A 22,231-nucleotide genomic window follows, 5' to 3' on the forward strand; every position below is an offset into this window, starting at 1 on the left:
GACCCCTTCTGACCCTCAAATTCAGGTTGTTTCCCCTGCTGCCGCCCCCTCGTCACTCTGATGATAAAGTACTGAAATGTTTAAAATGAATTTTTGAGAGTTTCCTGCAGCAGGGGCCCAAAGAGCCCATGGCCTGGGTCATTGGCCTGTGGCTCTCGGGAGAAGCCACTCACCAGGGCAGCAGGACAGAAGATGTGTGATGCACTCAGTGGGTCCACAGGTCGGGAGGACGACATGGAAAGGCAGACCCAGCTGCTGAGCCTGGCCCAGGCACCAACCTATGTGGGACTGGGTAATGGCTTAACTCCTCTCTGCCTTGGATGCCCGAGTATGGAAGGGGGGCTGCCGAGGGCCCAGGGGAACAAGGGGCGAAGTCATGGCCAAGCTGGGGTGGAGGGAGGACCCGAGTAGCCAGGGAAAGCACACCTACCTGTACAATAGGGTTGTGCAGGTTCTTCTGAACCGGGCCGGGACTGTCGCCCTGTAGCCAAAGGAGAGGAGGAAGATGAAACAGCAGAGACACATGACACTTGAGAGCAGGGCTGGCCCATGGGGTCTTCCGTGGAGGGAAGCCATTCCTTAGGGACCACCCCACCTCTGTGGTGGGGAACCCACCCCCCAGCCCTGAAGCACTCCCACATGGCTCAGGGGTGGTGCCTGCACCAGGGGTCCTGGCCAGGCGCCCTGGGGTGCTCTCCTGCCTGCTCTGCCCTCTTGACCCCAACACCCTCTGACTAACAAAGCAGTCACTCAAAGGCTTCTAAGTTCCTGTCCCAGTTGGTCCATCGTGTTAGAACTGGAGGTTGGTTATACTCGGTGCTTTTCATAAAGAAATATAATTTTATATAAAACACAAAAATAAAAGAATTTCAGGGGAGGGGATTTGGGAGATCTGTGGCCTGTAACTTCCCCCACAAACACCACAGTGAATCTCTTATGGGGGGCAGCCTCATTTACGGATACAAGAGAGGCTCTGGGCAGTACGACATCATGGAGCTCATTAAAGCAGGGCGACAACTCAGATTCAGAACTCTCTGGTTCCCCCTGGTCCAGGGCTCCTCCCGGTGGCCGTACAAAGCCTCCCCCCTACATCCCAGGATCAGCTGGCCCTGCCTGGGGCAGACGTTATTTGCATCACAAGTCATTACTAGGGAGACCCCCTGGTGGTTGTTTCCAGAATTGCGGGCAAAATGCCCATGAAACATTGCGTCACTTGGGCGAACATCCATCAACTTCCTCCAGCCTCTCTGTGCTGAGACTATGCATCTGCTCTAAATTAGTGGCCAGTACATGAGGGGATGGCGGGGGCGGGGGGGTCCCTAGTCCAGACTGGGCCGTTCTTGCTGGTGGCAGGTCAAATGCCTGAGACCCGAGGGTTCCCTGGAGTTCCCTTCAGGGTCTCCTGGCTCAGCCGTGTGCACATCTGTCGAGCTGTGGGGTGAAGGTGGTTGAGGGCAGGCAGATCGGACAAATGGTAGTTTAGTCTGTGGTCCCATCTCAAGGTTGCAAACAGAACTCACTGGCAGGCAGCTAAGATAGGTGTACCCTGCGTAGGGCCACCTTTGCCAAACTTATGGGGAAGAGAATGAGGCCGAGCTGGGCAAAACGCTGGCCCGTGCCAAATGCACTTCAAGAGACTCTTTCTGCAGAATCGATTTCCCAGCAGCATTTCGGCTGTCACAGCCCCCTTGGGTCCACCGTGAGAAGACACAAACATATGGCCCGTGGGAAGGTGTTCTCGTCTGGGGCGTGCACGGAGACCCGGGGTGCCAGGCTCGTGCTGTGGGCGTGAAGGCACTGCTGGCTGTGGGTAGAAGCCATGGTCCCTCAGAACTAGAGAACAGGTGCCAGAGGCCCTCCAGGGCTCACCTTCCTTGTCTTGGTTCTGTCAGTCAAGATAGCCTTTGTCACCAGGGTCCTCTCCTGGGGACAAGGGTAGAACCCACTGCTTTCTTAAAGCCCCAGTTAAAACAGGACTCCAGCGCTCAGCGGGGCCCCAGCCTGCAAGCGACCTGCTCCTGGTCCTGACGTGAGCGGGCCCTGCTGCCCGTCCGCAGCTGAGGCAGCTTACGCTACATTTAGTCTTAGCTATTTCTGTAAGCTCTGCATTGTCACTGTAGATGGAAACATTGCTTCCATTATGATTACTTGTATATAGAAAAGTTACTGTTTTTTATAAATTGATTTTCAGCCAGTACCGTTATATACCAGCTTATTATTAGATCTAAGAGCTTTTCCAAGTTACTCTCTTGAGTTTTCCAGGTAGATAATTATGTCCTCAGCATGTGACGGTCAGCCTGTCTTTCCTTCCCACTATCTTCACCTCATTCCTTTTTTGCTGTCTGTCTTGCTGGTTGATAAAGCAACAGTCATGGAGGTTTTGAGAAAGCCTTTCCCTGCTTTTGGAGCCCTAACCCTACTGTGTTCTCTGTCTTCAGGACATGGCAGGGGAGCCCTCCGTATTACGAACCGTGTGAGGGAACAAAAATGACAAGTGGCCCCCACACCCTGGCCCCAGTGTTTCATGTCAGAGCCTCCACAGGGCGCCCTCCTGTCCCACTGACATTCACCCACTCACTCCTCGGGAACCTGTCTCCCCTACTCATCATCGAGTTAGGTGACCAGGGACCTGTGCCTCTTGGTGGCTGGCACCCAGTATGCAATCAGAAAACGTTTGACTAAATAAGCAAAGCGAAAAACTTAGAACGAATTCACAGGATGTCTCTCCAGAGGCAGTATGTGCCAAAGCTCCTGGAAATTCAGAAAACTCCGGCTCTTCCCTGGACGGAGGATGAGAGCTGACTCTAAGGGAAGTGCAGGGGTGCTGGCGAGGCCCGGCTCCGGAGGGCGAGGTCTGGGAGGAGAAGCCCACCAGAGGGAACCCTGGGCTGCTCAGACCCCGTGGCCGACCCAGGCCCGCCTTCCTCTGGACTTTCCTTGCCCTCCCGGACACAAGGAGCACACGGGCCTCATTTCTTTCTCTCCCCACATCCATCTCTTCTTGCAAAAGGAGAGAACAGAACAGGAAATGCCTTCGCCAGAGTGCTCCCTGGGTGGACGAGAGGAAACAGCAGGTGCGTCTTCACCCCTCCACCCCCCGCTTCGGGGTCCGGGCAGGGCCCAGGGCCCCGGCCCAGCGGCTGCTGGCCTTACGTTGCAGAGGGAGTGTGTCCGGTGTCGAGGGGAGTTGATGTCGCTTGGCGTGGATGACCGGTCGCCTTCAGCGGCAGATGCATCGGAGATGACAGAGGGCTGCCGGGAGTGGCAGGGGCTCACCCTGACCGCTGGAAAGCAGGGACAGCTGGTGAGTGAGGGATGGAGAGAATGTCCTCGCCTTCACTGCCTTTAGATGACTCCACCCAATGCCCCCGTTATACAGGTGAGAACACTGAGATGGTGAGAAGAGAAGAGACTAGCCCAGCTCTCTGCCCCTCTGTTCCACGGCCCCATATGCCACCAGAGAGCAGCCGGCAAGAACAATCTCCCATAGCCTCTGGATGCAATTAGGCCTCCTCCTAAGCAGGGTGAAGGAGAAGATGATGCAGAAGTTTCCAGGAACCCCAGTGACTGTCCTCACAATGCTCCCAGCGCCTGGATGTTCCCTTGACCGGGTTCCATCCTAGCCACTGGTCAAAGCAGCTTCCCAGGCAAGAAGCCTAGAGGCCACCACCGGCTCTCTTTCCCCCACACCCCACACCCATCCACCAGCAACGCCTCCATACGCAACTCCCAATGTGTCCACTTCTCTCCAACCCCACTGCCACCACCTGAGCCCAGGCCACCACCGTCTCGCCTGGAAGATCATGGCGTCCACCAGTGGGCCTCCCTGCCCCCACTCCTCATATGGCAGCGAGGGCTAGCCATCTGGTCACCCCGGGGGGGAAAAAACGAATGCTCCTCCTCCTGGTCACTGAGGCCCAGTGGGATGTGGCCCTGCCCAGCCACCAGCCTCAGCTGGTCCCCTGTCACTGTGCTGGAGTCACACCAGTCTTGTGACAGCACTGACACACCCCATGTCTCTCCCGCCTCGGCCTGTGCTGGCCCTGCTGCCCACTGAGTGCATCTCATTGTTCGGGTCTCAGGCTGTCCCGAGGCCTCCCCCAGATCAGCTCTCCCCACTGTCTTTTCCCCATCAAAGTGCCTGTTTTCCATTGATTTCTCTCCCTGCCCCAATTACAGTCTGTCATCATGCTATGTGTCAGCCTATTTACAAGTGTGCTGTCTGACTTCACACCTACAATGTCAGCTCCGTGTGGGAGGCACCCCAGGGGTTCTATCCATGCTGGACCCCGAGCTCATGGTGCTGGCACACAGTAGGTGCTGGAGAAATAGTCATCGAATGGAAGGCTCGGCTGGGAAGGCACAGCCCGGAAGCCCACCTGAGGCCCCCAGCAGAACACTTTCCTGTCTGCAGATGCCGATGGGTGGTGGATGGAGAAAATCCCTACTGTTCAACACGACTGACGGAGGGCCTACTGTGTGCAGGCAGCATGCGATCAGGTGGGGTGATATTACCAAGACAATCCTTGTCCCCAGTGGCCCTATGGTCTACTGGGGAGGTTGTGGGGGTGGGGGTGGTGTCTTTGCAGTTGGGGCTTGGGTTCTCAGCTCAGTGAGGGCGGGTCCCAAGGGCTCTGAAGGCCAGCTGCCTGTCCCCAACGTGCACCTGCTATGCAGCGGCAGCCACGCACAGGAGGGCAAAGGAATGGAACTAGAGGGCCACATATGTGCAGAGGAGTTTGGGGCTTGTCCCGTGGGCAGAAACTCAGATGCTGCCTGGAGGCCAGGCCCCTCCTCCCCCTCAGAGGTCAGGTGGGAACACCTGTGACATTTATGTCCGCCTCTCCTGGACATCCTGTGATTGGGTGGAGTTGTCAATCACGGAGCTCCACTGCCTCCCCTGACAAAGGCTGCCCATGTGACCCAGGCTGGCCAATCAGCATACCCAACCCCTTGGTCCAGGGATGGGCATGTGACCTGGGCTGGCCAATCAGGATCCACCCATGGGATTTGCTATGGACACAGAGAAAGAGAGTTTCTTTTCCTCAAGACTTTTGAGCTGCAAGGACCTTAAAAGCCTGAAACTGCTGGGGACTGGTTTGCTGCCTCACAGGAAGAGCGCCTCAAGAGGAGGCCAAATGGAGGCAGGCAGAGCTGAGAGATGGAGAGATGGTTAGACAGACCCAGATACTGTCTGAGCCTCGGGGTCCAGCCAAGCCTGAGGTCCATCTCTTAGACTCCTCAGTCATGTGAGCCCACAGCCTCTGCCCCACGCCCCCTCTGCTGCTACAGTGTGACCCACGCCCCCTCCTGCTCCAGTGTGACCCACACCCCCTCCTGCTACAGTGTGATCCACATCCCCCACTGCTGCTACAGTGTGACCCATACCCCCTCCACTGTTACAGTGGGACCCACACCCCCTCCTGCTACAGTGTGACCCACACCCCCTCCTGCTACAGTGTGACCCACACCCCCTCCTGCTACAGTGTGATCCACATCCCCCACTGCTGCTACAGTGTGACCCACGCCCCCTCCTCTGCTACAGTGTGACCCACACCCCCCTCCTGCTACAGTGTGACCCATACCCCCTCCACTGTTACAGTGGGACCCATGCCCCCTCTGCTGCTACAGTGTGACCCACATCCCCCACTGCTGCTACAGTGTGACCCACATCCCCCTCCTGCTACAGTGTGACCCACGCCCCCTCCTGCTACAGTGTGACCCACATCCCCCTCCTGCTACAGTGGGACCCACATCCCCCTCCTGCTACAGTGTGACCCACGCCCCCTCCTGCTACAGTGTGACCCACGCCCCCTCCTGCTACAGTGTGACCCACGCCCCCTCCTGCTACAGTGTGACCCACATCCCCCTCCTGCTACAGTGGGACCCACATCCCCCTCCTGCTCCAGTGTGACCCACACCCCCTCCTGCTACAGTGTGATCCACATCCCCCACTGCTGCTACAGTGTGACCCATGCCCCCTCCTGCTACAGTGTGATCCACATCCCCCACTGCTGCTACAGTGTGACCCATGCCCCCTCCTGCTACAGTGTGATCCACATCCCCCACTGCTGCTAGAGTGTGACCCACGCCCCCTCCTGCTACAGTGTGATCCACATCCCCTCCTGCTCCAGTGTGACCCACACCCCCTCCTGCTACAGTGTGATCCACATCCCCCACTGCTGCTACAGTGTGACCCACGCCCCCTCCTCTGCTACAGTGTGACCCACACCCCCCTCCTGCTACAGTGTGACCCATACCCCCTCCACTGTTACAGTGGGACCCATGCCCCCTCTGCTGCTACAGTGTGACCCACATCCCCCACTGCTGCTACAGTGTGACCCACATCCCCCTCCTGCTACAGTGTGACCCATACCCCCTCCGCTGCTATAGTGTGATCCATACCCCCTCCTGCTACAGTGTGACCCACATCCCCCCTCCTGCTACAGTGTGACCCATACCCCCTCCGCTGCTATAGTGGGACCCATACCCCCTCCACTGCCACAGTGGGAAGAAAGAGGCAGCCCCCCCCCATGGGGTGGCACGCTCGTGGCTGGGGCAGCACTCACCTTGCCGGTCAGCGGGGTGGAGGGGATGCGAGTGGTAGAGAGTCTGCTGGCTCTGCCGGATGGCTGCCGTCAGCGGGAGGTCCGCCTGTACCACCCACTCCTGGTTGCCGTTGAGCACCGTCTCGCCCGGCATGGCGAGGGAATGCCGCTTGGGGACGTCCTTGGTCAGTGTGGCTAAGGACTGCTTGGCCTGGAGAGAGAGCCGGGGACAGGAAAAGGATCACATGATGGAGAGGCCCTTCTGGCCTGCTGTGCGGCCATCACCCTGCATCGTGAGAAAGGCACGAATCTGACCTCTGGCTCTGCAGGCCTCCCCCGAGGGCCCACTTTGGAGTTACCCCTTAGTTCCAGCCAACACAAAGTGAGATCAGAAATACAGAAAGGAACCAGGGATGCACTTATGACCCATTCTTTCGGGTTCTCCAAGGACCAGCTGGGATTTGAAGGAGATGGTAAGAAAATGGTGCTTTGGCTTCCATCACCTCAACTCCTCAATTCAACCTGCGATTGCCCCCAAGAGGCACCATACTGTGCAGGCTGGGGACAGGCAATCCTCCACGCGGCTCCCCATCACACGATGAGAATGAGTGGGCGCGAGGAAGCCAGGGACAGGGGTGGGGTGAAAGTCAGCCAGCTCCTCCTTTCTCCGTCTGGTGTTTGAGCTCTCTGCTTTGGGACATCTCCCCCCAGGGTATGTAGGTTTTATTAGAAGCGATCTCAAATTATTTTGGCAGAAAAGGGACACATATTAGAAATGTATGAATGCATGTTCTTTTTATCACAGTCAATTTCTACTTCCCACGCAGCTCCCCAGGCTCGGGCTAGGACAGAGGGAGATGCCCAAGGGTCTTGCACTGAGATCTCCGGTGAATCTGACTCCTCAGGGGGTCGCTACAGATGGCAGAGCCACCGCGACTGCTGGCTTTGCCCCCCATATGAACACAGGTAAAATGAAAAACCCTCATCTCATCTCTCCTAGCTCCAGCACATTCTATACCTTGCTCAAAGCCCCAGGCTCTTCCTGGCAGAGCAGGGGCTCTTGAGAAAGATTCCAGCTGATAAACGGACAGTCCTTGGCCTAATGCCTGATATACACTCATCATATTGACGAGCTATGTTATCTTAGACTAGTCACTGCCTTCTCTGAGCCTCAGTTTCCCCATCTGTATAATGAAAGGCCTTTAGGGCTCCTGAAGCTCAGACCCCCCAGGAGTCTGTGAAATCACTCCCCTTCCACCACCAGCCCCCAGAGAATGTAAATCCATACAGCAGAGGTGGGGGAGAGGGAGGTGTCAGTAGCTGGGTAATAACCTCCCCCAGCTTAGAAAACCCTCATGTACTCAGTGCAACAGCCCTAGGTCTCAAGTAGGGAGTGTGGGATTCTCTGTGCTCGACAGAGGAGAAACCAGAAGATCAGAGAGGTTAAGCAGTTTCCCCAAAAGTGCACAGCAGGCACAACATCCAAGTTGGGCCCCAAGCATGGGTCCCTGACTATGAGCCCCACCCAAGTGGGTTCCATGGTGCCCATGCTCCTCTGGGGCAAGGAAACACCTGGCATGAGTGATACAGACCCTGAGTCCATGAGGCAGAGAATGGGGGTGTGTCTGGTCACCACAGAATCCCCACTCCCTGGCGTGGGGCTGGGCACACCCAGTGAAGCACTCAGTGGACATCTGCAGAGTAAATGGGAGTGGGCCTCTGCTGTCTGGGCAGATGGCCCCGGGAACCAGTCTGTTATGCGAGAGCAATGCGGCGACCCCTCTGCTGAAGGAGGAGCGAGGCTGGGTGTCTTTGCCACGTGCTGGCAGCAGGCCCAACATCACAGACTCATGGTCCCTGGGCCACCGCGCCTCACTCAGGATCACATCTGCTTTCCCCTCCGGGTGCACGAGCATCTCCTGGCCCTCATCCTGAACCACTCCATGTGGGCGGCTGCTTCTTGGGGGGGCACCCCTCTGCCTTGCTTCCTCCTGCCCAGTCCGTCATGGGTGCCTGTAAGGTGGGCTCAGGGGAGAGAAATGAGCACCCAGGCAGGTCTGCCATCCTGGGGTAATTTAACCCTCGGCTCTGCCCTCTTGCAAACATTCCCAGCCACATACACAGAAAGCACAGGAAGGTCCGAGCCGCCCCTGAAACAAGCTGTCGTTTAAGGCTGCACAGAAAGAGGCCTGGGCAGGGCCACTCTCCTGTCCCCACCCGGCTGTCTTCTCCCAGGTGGGGCCTCACCTGTCAGGGCCTGGGAGTGGCACCTTCTGACTCAGCAGGTAGCCTGACATCCTTGCTACCTGACAAGGGGGAGGTCCCCTATGGAGATTCCTGCAGGCTGCGGGCGTCTACCTGTGAGTCTGAAGCAGAGGAACCTCTCCACTGTCCACCCTGCCTGCTTGTGACCTGAAACCTCGAAGGCAGAGCAACAAGAGCGCCGTGAACTGCAGACAAGGTGTGTAAAGTCTGAATTAAAACACACACACACACATGCACATGCATACACATGCTCCATCATCTCCCTGTGGCAATCTCTGAGGCACTTCTCTGACGAATCTCTTGCACTAAATGCAGTTTAATGCTGGGAGAGACCCCGGAGCTCTGACGGCCTCTTCTCTCCCAGCCTCCGCCCCTTCCTGAGCCTCTGAACCCAGAGCTTCGGGCTCCTGGGAATTGGTAAGTTGGCTCAAACCCCCCCATGTGACAAAAGTCAGACAGAACTGGGTTCAAACTCCACTGTTACTAGTTAACTCTGTGTGATCCTGAGCAAGTCACTCCAGCAAGTTAGCAACTGTTATTCTGACAGTTTCTCCCTCACAAGTCAGTCAGATGAGGAGTAATTCACACGAAGGCCCAGGACACTGTCGGCCTGTTGTCACGCTCAACAAGGAGCAGCCTCGGTGGCTGAGTCAGGATTATATATGGCCTCCCTGAGATGGGGCGCTAAGACCCCGGAGGCAGGCAGAGGCGAGCTGTGCGAGGCCCTGCCCTTGCCCCGCTCTGGGTATCCCTGACGAAGGCTCCTGACGGCCCGGCCCGGGGAGGCCGCCGATCTGGAGGCCACAGTATTTCCCCGTTAGAGAGCGCCTGGCCAGGAGCGGCGCTGCGAGTGCTGCCGAACGGAACCCCTGGCAATTCCGGGGATGGCTGCCTGTCTTGGAAGGGCTGCCCGGCCACAGGATGGAGGGTCCCGGGCAGGAACCTTGCACACAGACACAAGGAGGTGCGTGCGCGCCTGGACTCCAGGTGCACGGATGTGGCGTCTGCACCAAACGGGCATCCCACTGGCTACAAATGAACTTGACCACCCTCTTTCTGGGCTGAATACCGGCCAGGACCTTTTCTCCGAGCTCAGGGTGGCCGGCCCAGCATGGAGGTGGAGCACGAGCTGATGAGGCAAATACGGGCTGCACGCGACCTCCAACCACCGTAGGCTCGGGGGTGGAGGGGAGGCTCCTGCGGGACAACGGGCTCGGCGGGTCCTGACCTCACGGGTGGCGGCCAGGGGCCCGAGCTCAGGCCTGGTGCTCGGAGCAGGCTGTGGGCAAGGGCTGGTCCTGCTGGTCCAGGACGGCGATGGTCTCGGCTGGGAGGTGGCGGCTGCGTGGCGGGCTGGTTTCCCCAGAGAGAGGGAAGGGGTGGTGCCAACTCAGGGCACGGCTTTTACAAAAGGGACTGAGACCATCCTTGTGGTCCCCCTGGTGCTTGGTCCTGCCTCTCACGCATCCCCCACCGTGCCTGACTCGCACGTGGGCCCGTGGTGGCTGGCATTTTTACAGACGAGGAAACTGAGGCCCAGGCAGGTTAAAAGCGACTTGCTCAAGGTCACACAATGACCGACTAGTGGAACGGGCCCGAGAATCCATGCCTTCGTCCTGGTGCGGGCCGAGGACAGGATGGGTGTAGGTCTAAACATCAGGAAACAACAGCTAACGTTCATTGACCATCTGTAGCTTACCCGCCCCGATCCACCACCACCTCACTGCTTTTCACATTCACCCGGAAGGAAGGTCTTATCCCGATTTTATACACAAGGAAACTGCGGCTCAGAAAGGTTAAGTCCCTTGTCTAAGGTTTCACAGCCAGAAAAATGGCAGGACCGAAACTGGGACTCTGGTAGAACTGAGTGGCCAGGGCACAGACAGACGCAGAAACAAGAGAATCGCACGCTCGATTCTTGAGAAGCATCTTGCCGAGGAGGGGTCCTCAGCCTGGGCGAACTCCCCCTCAGGAATACCTGGCAATGTCTGGAGACTTCTGGGCCCTCTCAGCTGGGAGGTGCTCCCGGCCTCCAGCGGGTGGAGGCCAGGGATGCTCCTCCACGTCCTGCGGCGCACAGGACGGCCCCACATCAGACACTTGTTCAGCCCCCAACATCAGGAGCGTGGAGCGGGGAAAGCCCTGCTTACAGAGCGCACGCTGAACTCTAGAACCGCTTCGTTCTGAAGCAGCAGCACAGATGGAAGACAAGGGCAAGAAGCGGCTCCAGGGACAGGCTGGCGCCTGAGGGAGGCCCAGGATCCCAGGGGCCGCAGCCCGTCTCCCAGCCCTGCATGTGGCGGGCAGGCCCGTGGGGGAGGCTGAGGGACGAGCAATGGCAGGGAGGGGAGGGGCCTCCCTCGGGCACCGTCTGGACGCCCTTTCAAAGGCCTCCCAGTGGAGCCATGGCATCCCGGGCACAGGGACTGCCCCATCCCAGCCTGCCCTCTCCACTCGCTGGGCAGCTCTGGGTGAGGCCCCGCACTCTGAGCCTGGCTCCCCCTCTGTGAAATGGGCACGTTCAGGACATACATGTCACGGGAGTGACTGACTGCCGACAGATACGGGTTTCTTTGGGGGGTGACGACACTGTTCTGGAATCAGATCATGGTGATGGTTGCACAACTTTGTGCACACACTGAAAGCCAGTGAATCGTACGTCTTAAAAGGGGGTGTTTTAGGGTATGTGGGTTATGTCTCCATAAAACAATATAGTGAAAAACATATACGCACACCCCACAGGGTGGTCCCACGGGGCCAGCGTGGCTGCAGAGGCGAAACTGCTCCATGAGCAGCAAGGCCTGGATTGGCCAGGAGCTGCCATCAGGAAACGTCCCCTCCCCAAGGGCGGTGGCTTGGCGGGGCCTCGGTGCCCCCTCACCAGCACCAGGAGAGGCCTCTGCTGCTGGACAGCCCAGGAACTTGGCTCTCGTTTGGTCTCGGAGCCCTGGAGGCCTCTGGGTCGTGAGGTTCTGTGGACGGTGGCTGAGGGAGGGGAGCTCCCATCAGGTGGACGCCCAGCAACACTGGGACTGGTACGGCTCTCAGGAAGCCCGTTCTGCCTGCCTCCGTGCCCTGGGCAGACACGGCCTGTGCTGCTGCGACAAACAAACCCATCCCCCTGAGCTGCCGACGTTCACCTGATGCTCACACGAGCAGAGCAGTGAGGCCTTCCAGGAGAAGGAGGCAGGAAGCTGGGATTCGTTAGCCAGAACGGAAGCAGGCTGAGGGTCTGGGCATGGAGAGGGTGAGAGGGGAGGTGAGCTGGCTCCCAGTCCTAAAGACCCCGGAATCCCCAGGAGGCTGGAGGCCAGGGCTCCAAGGCCAGGGAGACACCTCTGTCCGTGCACGGGGCACTGGAAGGCCCGGGAGAACAGGCCCTCGCCCCACCCTGCACCTCCACCCAGGCCTGCAGCCCGGGAGCTCTCTGTCTGGGCTGCAGCAGGCTCTGCCCGCCCCAACGGTGCAAGACCTCCGCTCCTTCCTGCCTGCAGCTCCTACCACTAGGGGTCAGCCCTGGACAAGGAGACCCAGGCGGCAGAGCTTGGCCCTGGTCCTGGATCCTGACCTGCCCCCAGGGGGGTCTGGTCCTGAAGGAAGTGATGGTAGAAAACCTTCGTGTGGTCACATCATCGCTCATCATGAACAGGCGCCATGCTAAGCGCTCCCCCTGCATTATTTCACTGACATCCTCACAAGAGCCCTATGGGGTTTATGCAATCACCCTGTTGAGACTTGATGGAACTGAGGCCCAGAGAGGTGAAGGGGCCTGCCCAAGGTCACACAGCTAGGAAGTGATGGGGGCTGGATTTGAACCCAGAACTGGGGGCTGTCACCACATGGTTAGCCCGCAGCAGTGCTCTACGAGCCATGGGGGTCTCCCCATTCCGTGGGGGGTCCCTGTACACTCTCCTCCCAGCTGCTGAATCCCCGGTGGTTTCAGAGCCCCTTTAAGCCAGGAGGTCTCTGGAGGTACCCATCCACCTTGTGGGGAAGGCACAGTGGGGTCAGACCCTCACCCCCACCCCACTTCCAGATAAATGGCACTGAAGCCCAGAGAAGTTCAGTGAGCGGCCCAAGGTCACACAGGGGCAGGAAGAACAGAACGCCAGGGTTCCGGACCTCGGTGCTCACTGTAGGACCGGACACAGCCCTGGGCTCTGACCCCACACGTGAGCTGTACACTCTGCAGAAAACACAGCGTTTGTAAGTTTTTCAAAGTTTCTTTTGGATTAGAAAAAAATAACATTTTTTTCCTTGACAATCCAAATAAGACATTTTCACTCCAGATGAAAATAGGGCAAAAAAAAAAAAAAAAGGAAATAAAAGTCACTTGTAATCCTACTGCCCAGAGATAACCAGTGTTAATTTTTTGTTGTATTTTCTCCCAATGTTTTCCTAAACAAATATGTACATTTTAAACAAAAATGGGCATCTATTATTATTTTTTTACAGTCCCCTGGGAGTGGGAAGAGCGGATGGTCAGCCAGCATCCCTGCTCCCGGCCCCGGGTGGGCGGATGACAGGCTGTCCCCGGCTCGGGGTGGATGTGGAAGGGAGCTGACGGAGTACCACAGACCTCGCCTGGCCTGTCGCTCCTCCATCCTGCTCTGCCAGCCCCGCTCCCTCCACGACTCGGGGGTGAACACACGCCCTGTCCCCCGGCACAGGCTTCCAGCCGGTGCCCGGACCCGCTCTGGGCCTGGGAAGGGGTGGGGTGGGGTCTCACCATGGCCAGCTCGGCCTCCAGCTCCTTCATGCGGTTGTCCTTGAGGTCCAGCTGGGAGCGCAGCGCTGTGGCGTGGTCGGTGGCCTCCTTGGCCTGGCGCCGCAGCTCCCACTTCTCGCGCTCCAGCAGGTCCTTCTCCTTGGCCAGGGCTTTCACGGCATCCTCGCTCTCCTGCAGAGAGAGCACCGGGGCGTTACAGCCAGGGCTGGGGCCCCTCTTGGCCCAGAGATACCTAGAGGCGCTGGACCCCCGGGGCCAGAGGCAGAGCGGGGAGGCCCCTGGCGTGAGGCTAGGCGCTCCAGCTCTGGAGTGAGAATGCCCTGGGTTCAAACCCAGCTCTGCCCCAAAATAGCTGGGGGACTGGAAGAGAGACAACTCAGGAGATGCTCAGTGAATACGTTTTCAGTGAATAAATGAGCAAATGAATGTCATGGGTAAGTCATTTTACCTCACCAAGTATCAGCTTCTCCATACTTAAAATGGGTATGGGTGTGGGGGTGGTCAATACGACTTGTTTCAAAGAATTGCTGTAAAGATCAGATGACTTCACGGGAAAGACTCAAGAGTGTGACAACAGTTGGTTTGGGGCTTTGGTTCTGTTGTTTGGTGACGTGTGTGTCACAGGAAAACAGGGACACAGAAGGGGACACCTGCGGCCCTGTCGCCTTGGCTGCCATGGGGTCCAGCCAGCGCCCTACAAGGTCACAGCTGATGACAAACAGGCTGAGCCCCCCACTCAGCTGCTGCGTCTGGCGGCAGCACCGTCCCCGGCCAGTCACCCCGGCCAGTCACCCCGGCGCTGCCCCGGCCGGCCCTCCTGCGAGATGTTTCCCGTGTGATGCTGAGGGCAGGCCCACGGTGCCAGCTGTGCCCTTCGGGGCCGAGCCAGCAGGCGAGGAGCAGAGGGCTGCATCGGGGCGTGGCCTCTGTGGGCAAGAACCGACTTCCAGAACAGCAGGCGCCCTGCCCAGAGGAAGGGTCCCAGCAGGCGCCCTCCCCACCCTCCCAGCCGTGGTCCTCCCATTCACCAACCAAGAGCCAAACTCCAGGTCTCCGTGTGACCTGGGACCACGGAGAGAGGCGGACATCCTGTCTCCTCTCACAGCCTCGTCCCCAAGGGCCTGAATCCCGATGGCCAGAGACCAGGAGCCTGAAGAGGCCCCGGCCCTTTCTCACGGCTGTCACAGCACGGTAGCTGTGACTTAGGTTCTGGGGAGAGAGACTCTGGGTCGAATCTTGGTTTGGCAAGGACGAGCTGCAATGACCGTGCCTCAGTTTCCTCCTCTGTAACAGGGACCCACATGTGCTGCAGGGGTCATGGTGATGACTGAATGGGATCATCTGCAGCATGACGCTGGGCACACAGTGGGCGCTCCCTCGACGCACGCAGGTCTCTGCTGGGAGGTCCTCTCTGGGCAGCTTCCCTGAGTGCCCATCGCAGAGAGCGGCCCAGGCTCTCTCCAACCCACTTTTCGTAGTGGTACCTGACATTGGTCGTTGACCCGACAGTCACAGGTGCCATCAGAAGGCACAAAGCAGACAAAAATCCCAGTGCCCTAAGAGATTCTGCTAGAGAGCCTGCCTGCGTGCTCCATGAGCACAGGGACTTCCCTTCGGGGCGTCAGCACACACCCAGGCCCAGCACAGCCGCCAGGAGCCGCTGCTGAGTACACGGATGAGTGGTGGTGGCTGCCGCGCCTCCTGCGAAGGCCAGCCTATGGCCGAGGGGAGGGCGTGTCTTCTGTGCACGGCCTGTGGCTTCTCAGTGTGGTCTCGGGAGGTGGCGCGGACAAGTCCTCCCAGACTGTCGCTGTGCCCGCACTTTGGGGTCCGGGTGCTTGGTGTGAGTCTCGGCTCAGTCACTGCAAGCTGACGGACAACGGCCCAGTGATTTTACTTGCCCTAACCTCGACCACCTCATCTGTGGACAGCGATGACACTGCAGCCCAGGTGACGGACAGAAGAAACTGGCAACGCCGGGTACAAAGCGACAGATGCACTCTTACAGAATCAGAAGCGAGACTCAGCGCAGGCAGGCGTTCCACGCTGGGCGTTTCTCCTCCTCTCTTTGGAGCTGTGTCTCGGGGTGGGGGTCAGTGCAACAGGTGACAGGCACAGCCCCCTAGGTTACACCACGGATCAGCTCAACACTTTCCCGCACCCACCCAGATGGGGAGCTCCTTCCCCAAGGGCTGAGCCATGTCCTGGGCGTCTGCCCTCAGGGCCCAGCAGCAAGCTTAGATCGTGTAAGGACCCAGGAAATGAAGCGTAAACAGTTGGGTACGGACCATCCCTTAAAACTGGCTGGTGTACAAGAGGCTGCTTTAAAAATGTCCCTGAATTAGGAGGAAGGTCCATCCACTAGGACCCCACCCCTGCTTCCTGGGTCCTCTGAGACCCTCTGGCTCTCCCAGAAGGTCTTGTCTGGGTTACCTTTCTGCACAGTTCTTGCTTCTCCATCAAGACTCTGCCATCCTCCAGAGGCACGACCCGCGACCAGGGTCTGTGCAGGGCCAACCACGCCATCCTGCCCCCCGGGGGCTTCCTGAGAGCGGGTGATCACGTGCTTCTCTGGGTTTGCAGTGGGACCAGCACCAGACATGGGCAGATGAGGGGCCCTGGAAGGGCCTTGAAATCCACGTGGAATTTCCATGAGCAAACACCTGACTCTCGATCCCCAAAGGCCATCATCATAACAATAACAAGCGTTTTTTTCCCCAGCTTGTCTTCCGTGTACCAGAAATGTCAGTGCTGACAATGCTGGGCTCTGGGTAGCTGCTGTCATGATCCGGGTTTTAGGGACAAGGCCACATGGCTGGTGAGTACCGAGGCGAGATTCCGACCCTGCCATCCGGTCCTAAGTACTGGTCCCTGCCTCACAGGCCCAGTGTGACGCTGAATTTTGGTGGCTACTTGACTGGACCAAGGGGTGCCCAGATATTTGGCCAAACATTATTTCTGGGTGTGTCTGTGACGCTGTTTCCAGGTGAGATTAGCATTGAAGCGGAGGACTCGGCTGAGGGCCCTCCCCAGTGCGGAGGTGTCATCCATCCACCCAGGGCCCACATCGACGGCCCGAGAGGCACAAAGTGCTCCCTCTGCCTGGTAGTTGAGCTGGGACGTCGGCCTTCTCCTCCCCTCGGACTGGAACTCACAGCACGGCCCCCCAGGTCTCAGGCCTTCGGACTCAGGCTGGACGCCAGCGGCTCCCCTGGGACTCCAGCTTGCAGACGGCAGACTGTGGGACTTGTGAGCCTCCAGAATCGCTGAGCCCATTCCTGATGATAAATCTTGGTGTGTGTGTATATATATATCTCACTTTGGAGAACCCTGACTAATGTGCCAAGGAAGCTGATGACCGGGGAGAGGCGGTGCGAAGGTCGGCCTGGGGACTGCCCCCTCCCTCTGGGGGCGGCACATCACTGAAAACTGTGGGCTGGTTCTCCAGCCGCTGCCCCGTGGCCCCTCCCCTCAAACAAGGGGGGCAGGTCTCCCTGCTGATGGGCACAGGGCCACCTGGGCAAAGCCTCTCCCTGCCTCCCCTGGAAGAAGGACCAGTCTCCCACAGGACCTGCTCCGGCCCCTCCAGCTGGGGAAGGAGAGAGGAGAGAGGTGGACGAGAGGCAGGTAGTCCTGCAGACTGAATGTCTGTGTCCCCCCGAAAAACAACGCCCGGGGTGATGGTGTTAGGAGCGGGGCCTCTGGGAGGTGCTTATCCCAGGATGGTGGAGCCCTCGTGAATGGGATTCGTGCCCTTATAAAAGAGACCCCGCAGAGCTTCCTCGCCCCTTCCCCCCTGTGGGGCACAGGGAGGGGTCTGCGACCCCAAAGAGGACCAGGAAAGCAGGCAGCAGGGGGCCCTGTTCCTCCCCTCGGCTTGCACAGGGCACCTGCTTCCTGTCACACGCCATCTGCGAGGTCAGGTATGGGGAGGCCGACTCCAAAGGGACCCAGCTGGCCTGCCGGGGAAGGACGCGGGCAGGGGAGGCCGGCCCAGCTGGCGGCACCGGGGGCAGCCACAGCTCCAGGCACAGCGGGCAGCCCGGTGCAGGGCCTCTCCTGGGGCTGTCTTCACCATGGAGACGAAGAGAGCTGCACGCTGGGGAGGCGACGGGAAGGGTGACTGGTGAAGACCACAGTGGGCTGTGGGGATGAAGCATCTAAATTCCAATTCCGTCCCTGACACTCAGGCCTCTCAGCTCCAGCTCAGAGGCAGCAGGCGAATGCGCTCAGGCCGCCAGCCGTCTGAAGAACCACTAAACCTTCATCAACGGGGAAGACTCGAGCTCAATGAACCTCCTCCTCTGCTTCCTCCCCCGGGTACACCTGAACCTTGCCCACAGCCCCGGTCACGTGGTGTCCTGTACTTGAGGAGCCATTTTCAACAGTTTTTCTGCCCTGCACACCAGCAGGTCCCACCCATCTCCCTGCAGACACAGCAGCTCACTAAGGCCCGCTCGGCTGGGCAGACAGACTGTCTGCTTTAAGTGTGGCACCCTCTTCAGCATGCCCACACCACAGATACCAGACAGGTATTTGCTGAACCAAACTCTTCAGTCATCTGACCATAAACTCCTATGCATCCCACAGTGCCCAACTCATGTCACCTCCTCTGTGAAGCCTTCCAAAACTCTCTCCCTGTAGGCAGAATGTCCTGGGGTCTTACTGGTGCTCCCCAGCTCTCTCTTCATGCTTTCACTATGGGTTAATATTAATAAGACACAGCAACATTTACTGAGCAGTTATTATGCACCGGGTGCCACGCTGAGTGCTCTGCCTTCATCATCTCATACGGTCTTCATCACAGCTCTGTACGGTCTGCACCATGACCACTGTTTTGCAGATGAGGAAACCAAGGCTCTGGAAGGTTGACGGAGATGCCCAAGGGCACGCACATGGGGATCTGGGATCTGAGATCTGGGATCTGAACCCAGGCCAGCTGGAAGCCAGCGTTCACACTGTCACCGACAGGGCCATCCTGTCCAGGCCTGCTTGTCCAGGAGGCATGGAGCCCCCCACCAGGGGCTGTGCAGTTCCCCTTGGTGCCCAGGCCTGGCCCACACAGCAGAGGCTTCCCCAAGGAGCACTGGTGACGTGAGCCGTGTGTCTGTGTTTTGGGATTTGAGGGGCAGACCCTGTCCTGGGCTGAGCAGGGGGATCTGCATGTGGGGGGAGGGGAGGGGAGAGGAAGGGGGAAGGGAGGGGAGAGGAGGGAGGAAGGGAGGGGAGAGGGGGAGGGGAGGGGGGAGGGGAGGGGGCCCGACCTTGCGGTGCTGCTCGTAGTTGCGGATGAAGTCTCGCAGCTGCTCCTCGCGGCTCTCCAGCGTGGCGTACAGCTGCTGCATCTGGCTCACCAGGTCCGTCTTCTCGCCCTTGAGGCGCTTCCGGTCGGCTTTCATGGCTGGGGACAGAAGAGTGGGTTAGTTCCCGAGACCCCAGCCGTATATCAGCCCCGAGTGCAGATAAGGGCCCCTCGTCTACCCTCTTTTTAACAGGTGAGGACACGGGTTCAGAAAGATGTGGTTTCTCTCCTGAGCGCCCCGTCACTCAAGGGCATTCCCAGAATTCGCGCCCGGGCCCGCCAGACCCTACAGCCTGGGTCTCATGTCTGTGCTCTTGATCCACCCAGGGAGCAAGGCTTGGACAAACGTCTTTCTCCGCCATGGACGGGCCAGGTCCCCCCGTGTGGAAGAGCTGGGGGCCTGGGGAGGGCCCGACCCCCATGGCCCAGGATGCGGAAGGGGCCCTGATTCTCTGCTGAAGCGAACTCGAGCGCCCACTGAGCCCAGAAACGGCTCAGCCCAGCATCTGCCCCATTTCTTCCTCAGGGTAAAGTGATGAAAAACACGCAGCAAGGTGGGACACCGGAAGTATGAGCAATGGGCCAGCCCGTGGCCAAGTGGTTAAAGTTCTCATGCTCCGCTTCAGTGGCCCAGGTTCATGGGTTTGGATCCCGGATGTAGACCTACACCACTCATCAGCCATACTGCGGTGGCGTCCCACATATAAAGTGGAGGGATATGGACATGGATGTTAGCTCAGGGTTAATCTTCCTCAAGTAAAAAAAAAGAGGAAGATTGGCAACAGATCTTAGCTCAGGGTGAATCTTCCTCAGCAGAAAAAAAAAAAAAAAGTATGAACAACAGAAGAAAAAATAGATAAATTGGACTTCATCAAAATTAAAAACTTCTGTGCTTCAAAGGATACCTTAGGAAAATAAAAAGACAACCCAGGGAATAGGAGAAAATATTTGCAAATCATAGATCTGATAATGGGCTTATATCTAGAATATGCAAAAATTCCTACAACTCAATAATAAAAAGACAAATAACCCAATTAAAAGAATGGGCAAAGGATATGAACAGACATTTCTCCAAGAAATGGCCAATAAGCACGTGAAAAGGTACTTGACATCATCAATCATCAGAGAAACGCAAATCAAAACCCCAACGAGCTACCATGTCACACTCACCAAAACGGCCAAAATAAAAAGATGGACACGAACAAGTGTTGACACAGACGTGGAGGAACGGCAGCCCTCGCACACGGCTGATGGGAATGGACGGAAACAGTGCAGCTGCCGTGGCCAACAGCAGGACGGTTCCTTCAGCGATGTGATGGAAAGTCACCCCATGGTCCAGCAATCCCACCCCCAGGCACATCCCCGAGAGAAACGAAAACACACGTCCACGTTTGTGCACAAATGTTCACAGCAGCCCAAAGGGGGAACCCCCAAACGGCCACGCTGACAAGTGGGTTGAGAGGGGGGCACACCCACGCCACGGAGCATATTCGAAGAGAAGCACTGCCCTGTGCTGCAGTGTGGACGGACCTTGGGGACCTTACAGGGAGTGAAAGAGGCCAGTGACGAAAGGCCAAATGTTGTATGATCCCATCTACACGGAACGTCCACAGGAAGCAGATGAGGGGCTGCCTCAGGCTGGGCGCGGCAGAGGGTGGGGGCTGGGATGTGAGGGTGCTCGCCAAGGTGTGGTGATGAAACATAACGCTGAACGTGGTGACAGACATACAGCTCTGTGCATACGATGGGAACCGCTGAATTGGAAGTGGGCAGACTGTGTGATTCGTGAATTCTCTCTCCACACAGCTGCTCTCACGCACACGGCGCCCCACACCCCCGGCAGCCTCCTGGTATGGCCGGGTAAGTTCTGCTCCCTCCGGACCCTCCCTCCTCACAGCACTGGCTCTTTGGCAAATGGAACGGCCTTGCTCAGGGCAGGCTCTGGCTGCAGGGTGGGCTCCCCTGCCTTTTTCCAGAGCCCCCAGAACTTTGGCTCCTCCCTGGAGAGAACACCAGGGAGGGAATTGTGGAGAATGTGGGGAGAGGGGCAAAGCAACTCCTTGGCTCCAGAAGCTTCCAGCCCAAGAAGGCAGAGACTAGTTATGTCATTTGCCCAAAGTCGCACAGCTGTGTCTGACCCCAAAGCCCACACATTTGCCCCTACATTTCGCTGCCTCTACAGTGGAAGGCCCCAAAGCCTGGAGGGTCCTGGCCCCACGGCTAGCTGAGGGCAGTGAGAAGGGGCAGGCCCAGCTGTGCCACCTCATCTCGATGTCCAACCCTCCAAACTCAGCCTGTGAATATGAAAGAGTCTGAGCTGCTGAGCTCCTGGCCCAGGGCCCAACATAAGCTGACGTCCCTCTGGCCCTGCAGGGGCCTCTTCCTCCTCCTGCCCTTTGCCTCTGTCCCTCGGGTAGAACAGGGTGGAGGCAGGTCGGCTGGGGCCATGTCATCACGTGCAGGGAGCCACGGGGGACCCATGCAGGGGGATGCTGGGTCTTAGCCAGCCCTCTAAATTCCAGCTCTGGGCTTCCCGGCTCCACAGCTGGACTTGTCCCCTTCATGGCAGCTGGGGCAGCAGCAACTCGGGTCACCACGGCCGGAACTGCAGGCCTGCCGAGCCGGGACCTTGAGGGCCAGGATGTCCTGGCAGAGCTGCAGAGAGGACTCATTCTCCCTCCTCTCAGGCAGGGGTGGCCCCACCAGGCCCCAGGGGAGGGGAGGGCAGAGCTGGGCTGGTTCTGTGTCATGTACCTGACCATGGTGTGGCCACATTACTGGTGAACCTCATCTTAAGAAAACGCAACATCTAGTGGCTGGCCCCGTGGCCGAGTGGTTAAGTTCGTGCGCTCTGCTGCAGGCAGCCCAGTGTCTCATTGGTTCGAATTCTGGACACGGACATGGCACTGCTCATCAGGCCATGCTGAGGCGGTGTCCCACACGCCACAACCAGAAGGACCCACAACGAAGAATATACAACTATGTACAGGGGGGCTTTGGGGAGAAAAAGGAAAAAAAGAAAATCTTTAAGAAAAAGTAAAAAAGCAAATACAACATCTAAAGACGTCACTGGCTCAGAAGGAATCTTATGGAGGAGCAGGGGGATGGGACCCGCTGCACCTGTGACGGGTGGGGGTTCATCATCCGGTTTCACAGAGGAGGGAACTCAGGCCAGTAAGTGGCAGGGCACCTGCCTCAGGCTTAGGCACACGTCAGGCCGGCGGGGCGTGAGAACCAGAGGGGAGCCCTGTAGATGGGAGCAGCTCCTGGTGGGGCTGCTGACCCAAAAAAGCTACCGCTGTGGCTTCCCAGGGGAGCCTCGGGCAGACCTCCGCCCCAGTGCGTGTGTGCGTGTGTGGGGTCACGTCTCTGCCATTTGGTTGGAAG

General features: G+C 58.3%; 1 protein-coding gene across 7 annotated transcripts in view; it reads right to left on the reverse strand.

Moving 5' to 3' along the window:
* The window catches only part of KAZN (kazrin, periplakin interacting protein), a 1,021,468-nt gene that overhangs the window by 41,288 nt on the left and 957,949 nt on the right, over positions 1-22,231 (reverse strand). For 5 of the 7 annotated variants that reach the window (XM_070602791.1, XM_070602782.1, XM_070602802.1 and 2 more), the window contains 5 exons: positions 18,807-18,943; positions 13,543-13,713; positions 6,570-6,759; positions 3,154-3,284; positions 431-481 (listed from right to left, as the gene is read on the reverse strand). In XM_070602791.1, coding sequence (XP_070458892.1) covers positions 431-481; positions 3,154-3,284; positions 6,570-6,759; positions 13,543-13,713; positions 18,807-18,943 — 680 coding nt within the window. Of the gene's footprint in view, positions 1-430; positions 484-3,153; positions 3,285-6,569; positions 6,760-13,542; positions 13,714-18,806; positions 18,944-22,231 lie in introns of all 7 variants that reach the window. The other 2 variants (XR_011535473.1, XM_070602823.1) reach the window with 1 other exon arrangement.

The sequence above is a fragment of the Equus przewalskii genome, chromosome 2, assembly GCF_037783145.1.
Source record: "Equus przewalskii isolate Varuska chromosome 2, EquPr2, whole genome shotgun sequence".
NCBI lineage: Eukaryota > Metazoa > Chordata > Mammalia > Perissodactyla > Equidae > Equus > Equus przewalskii.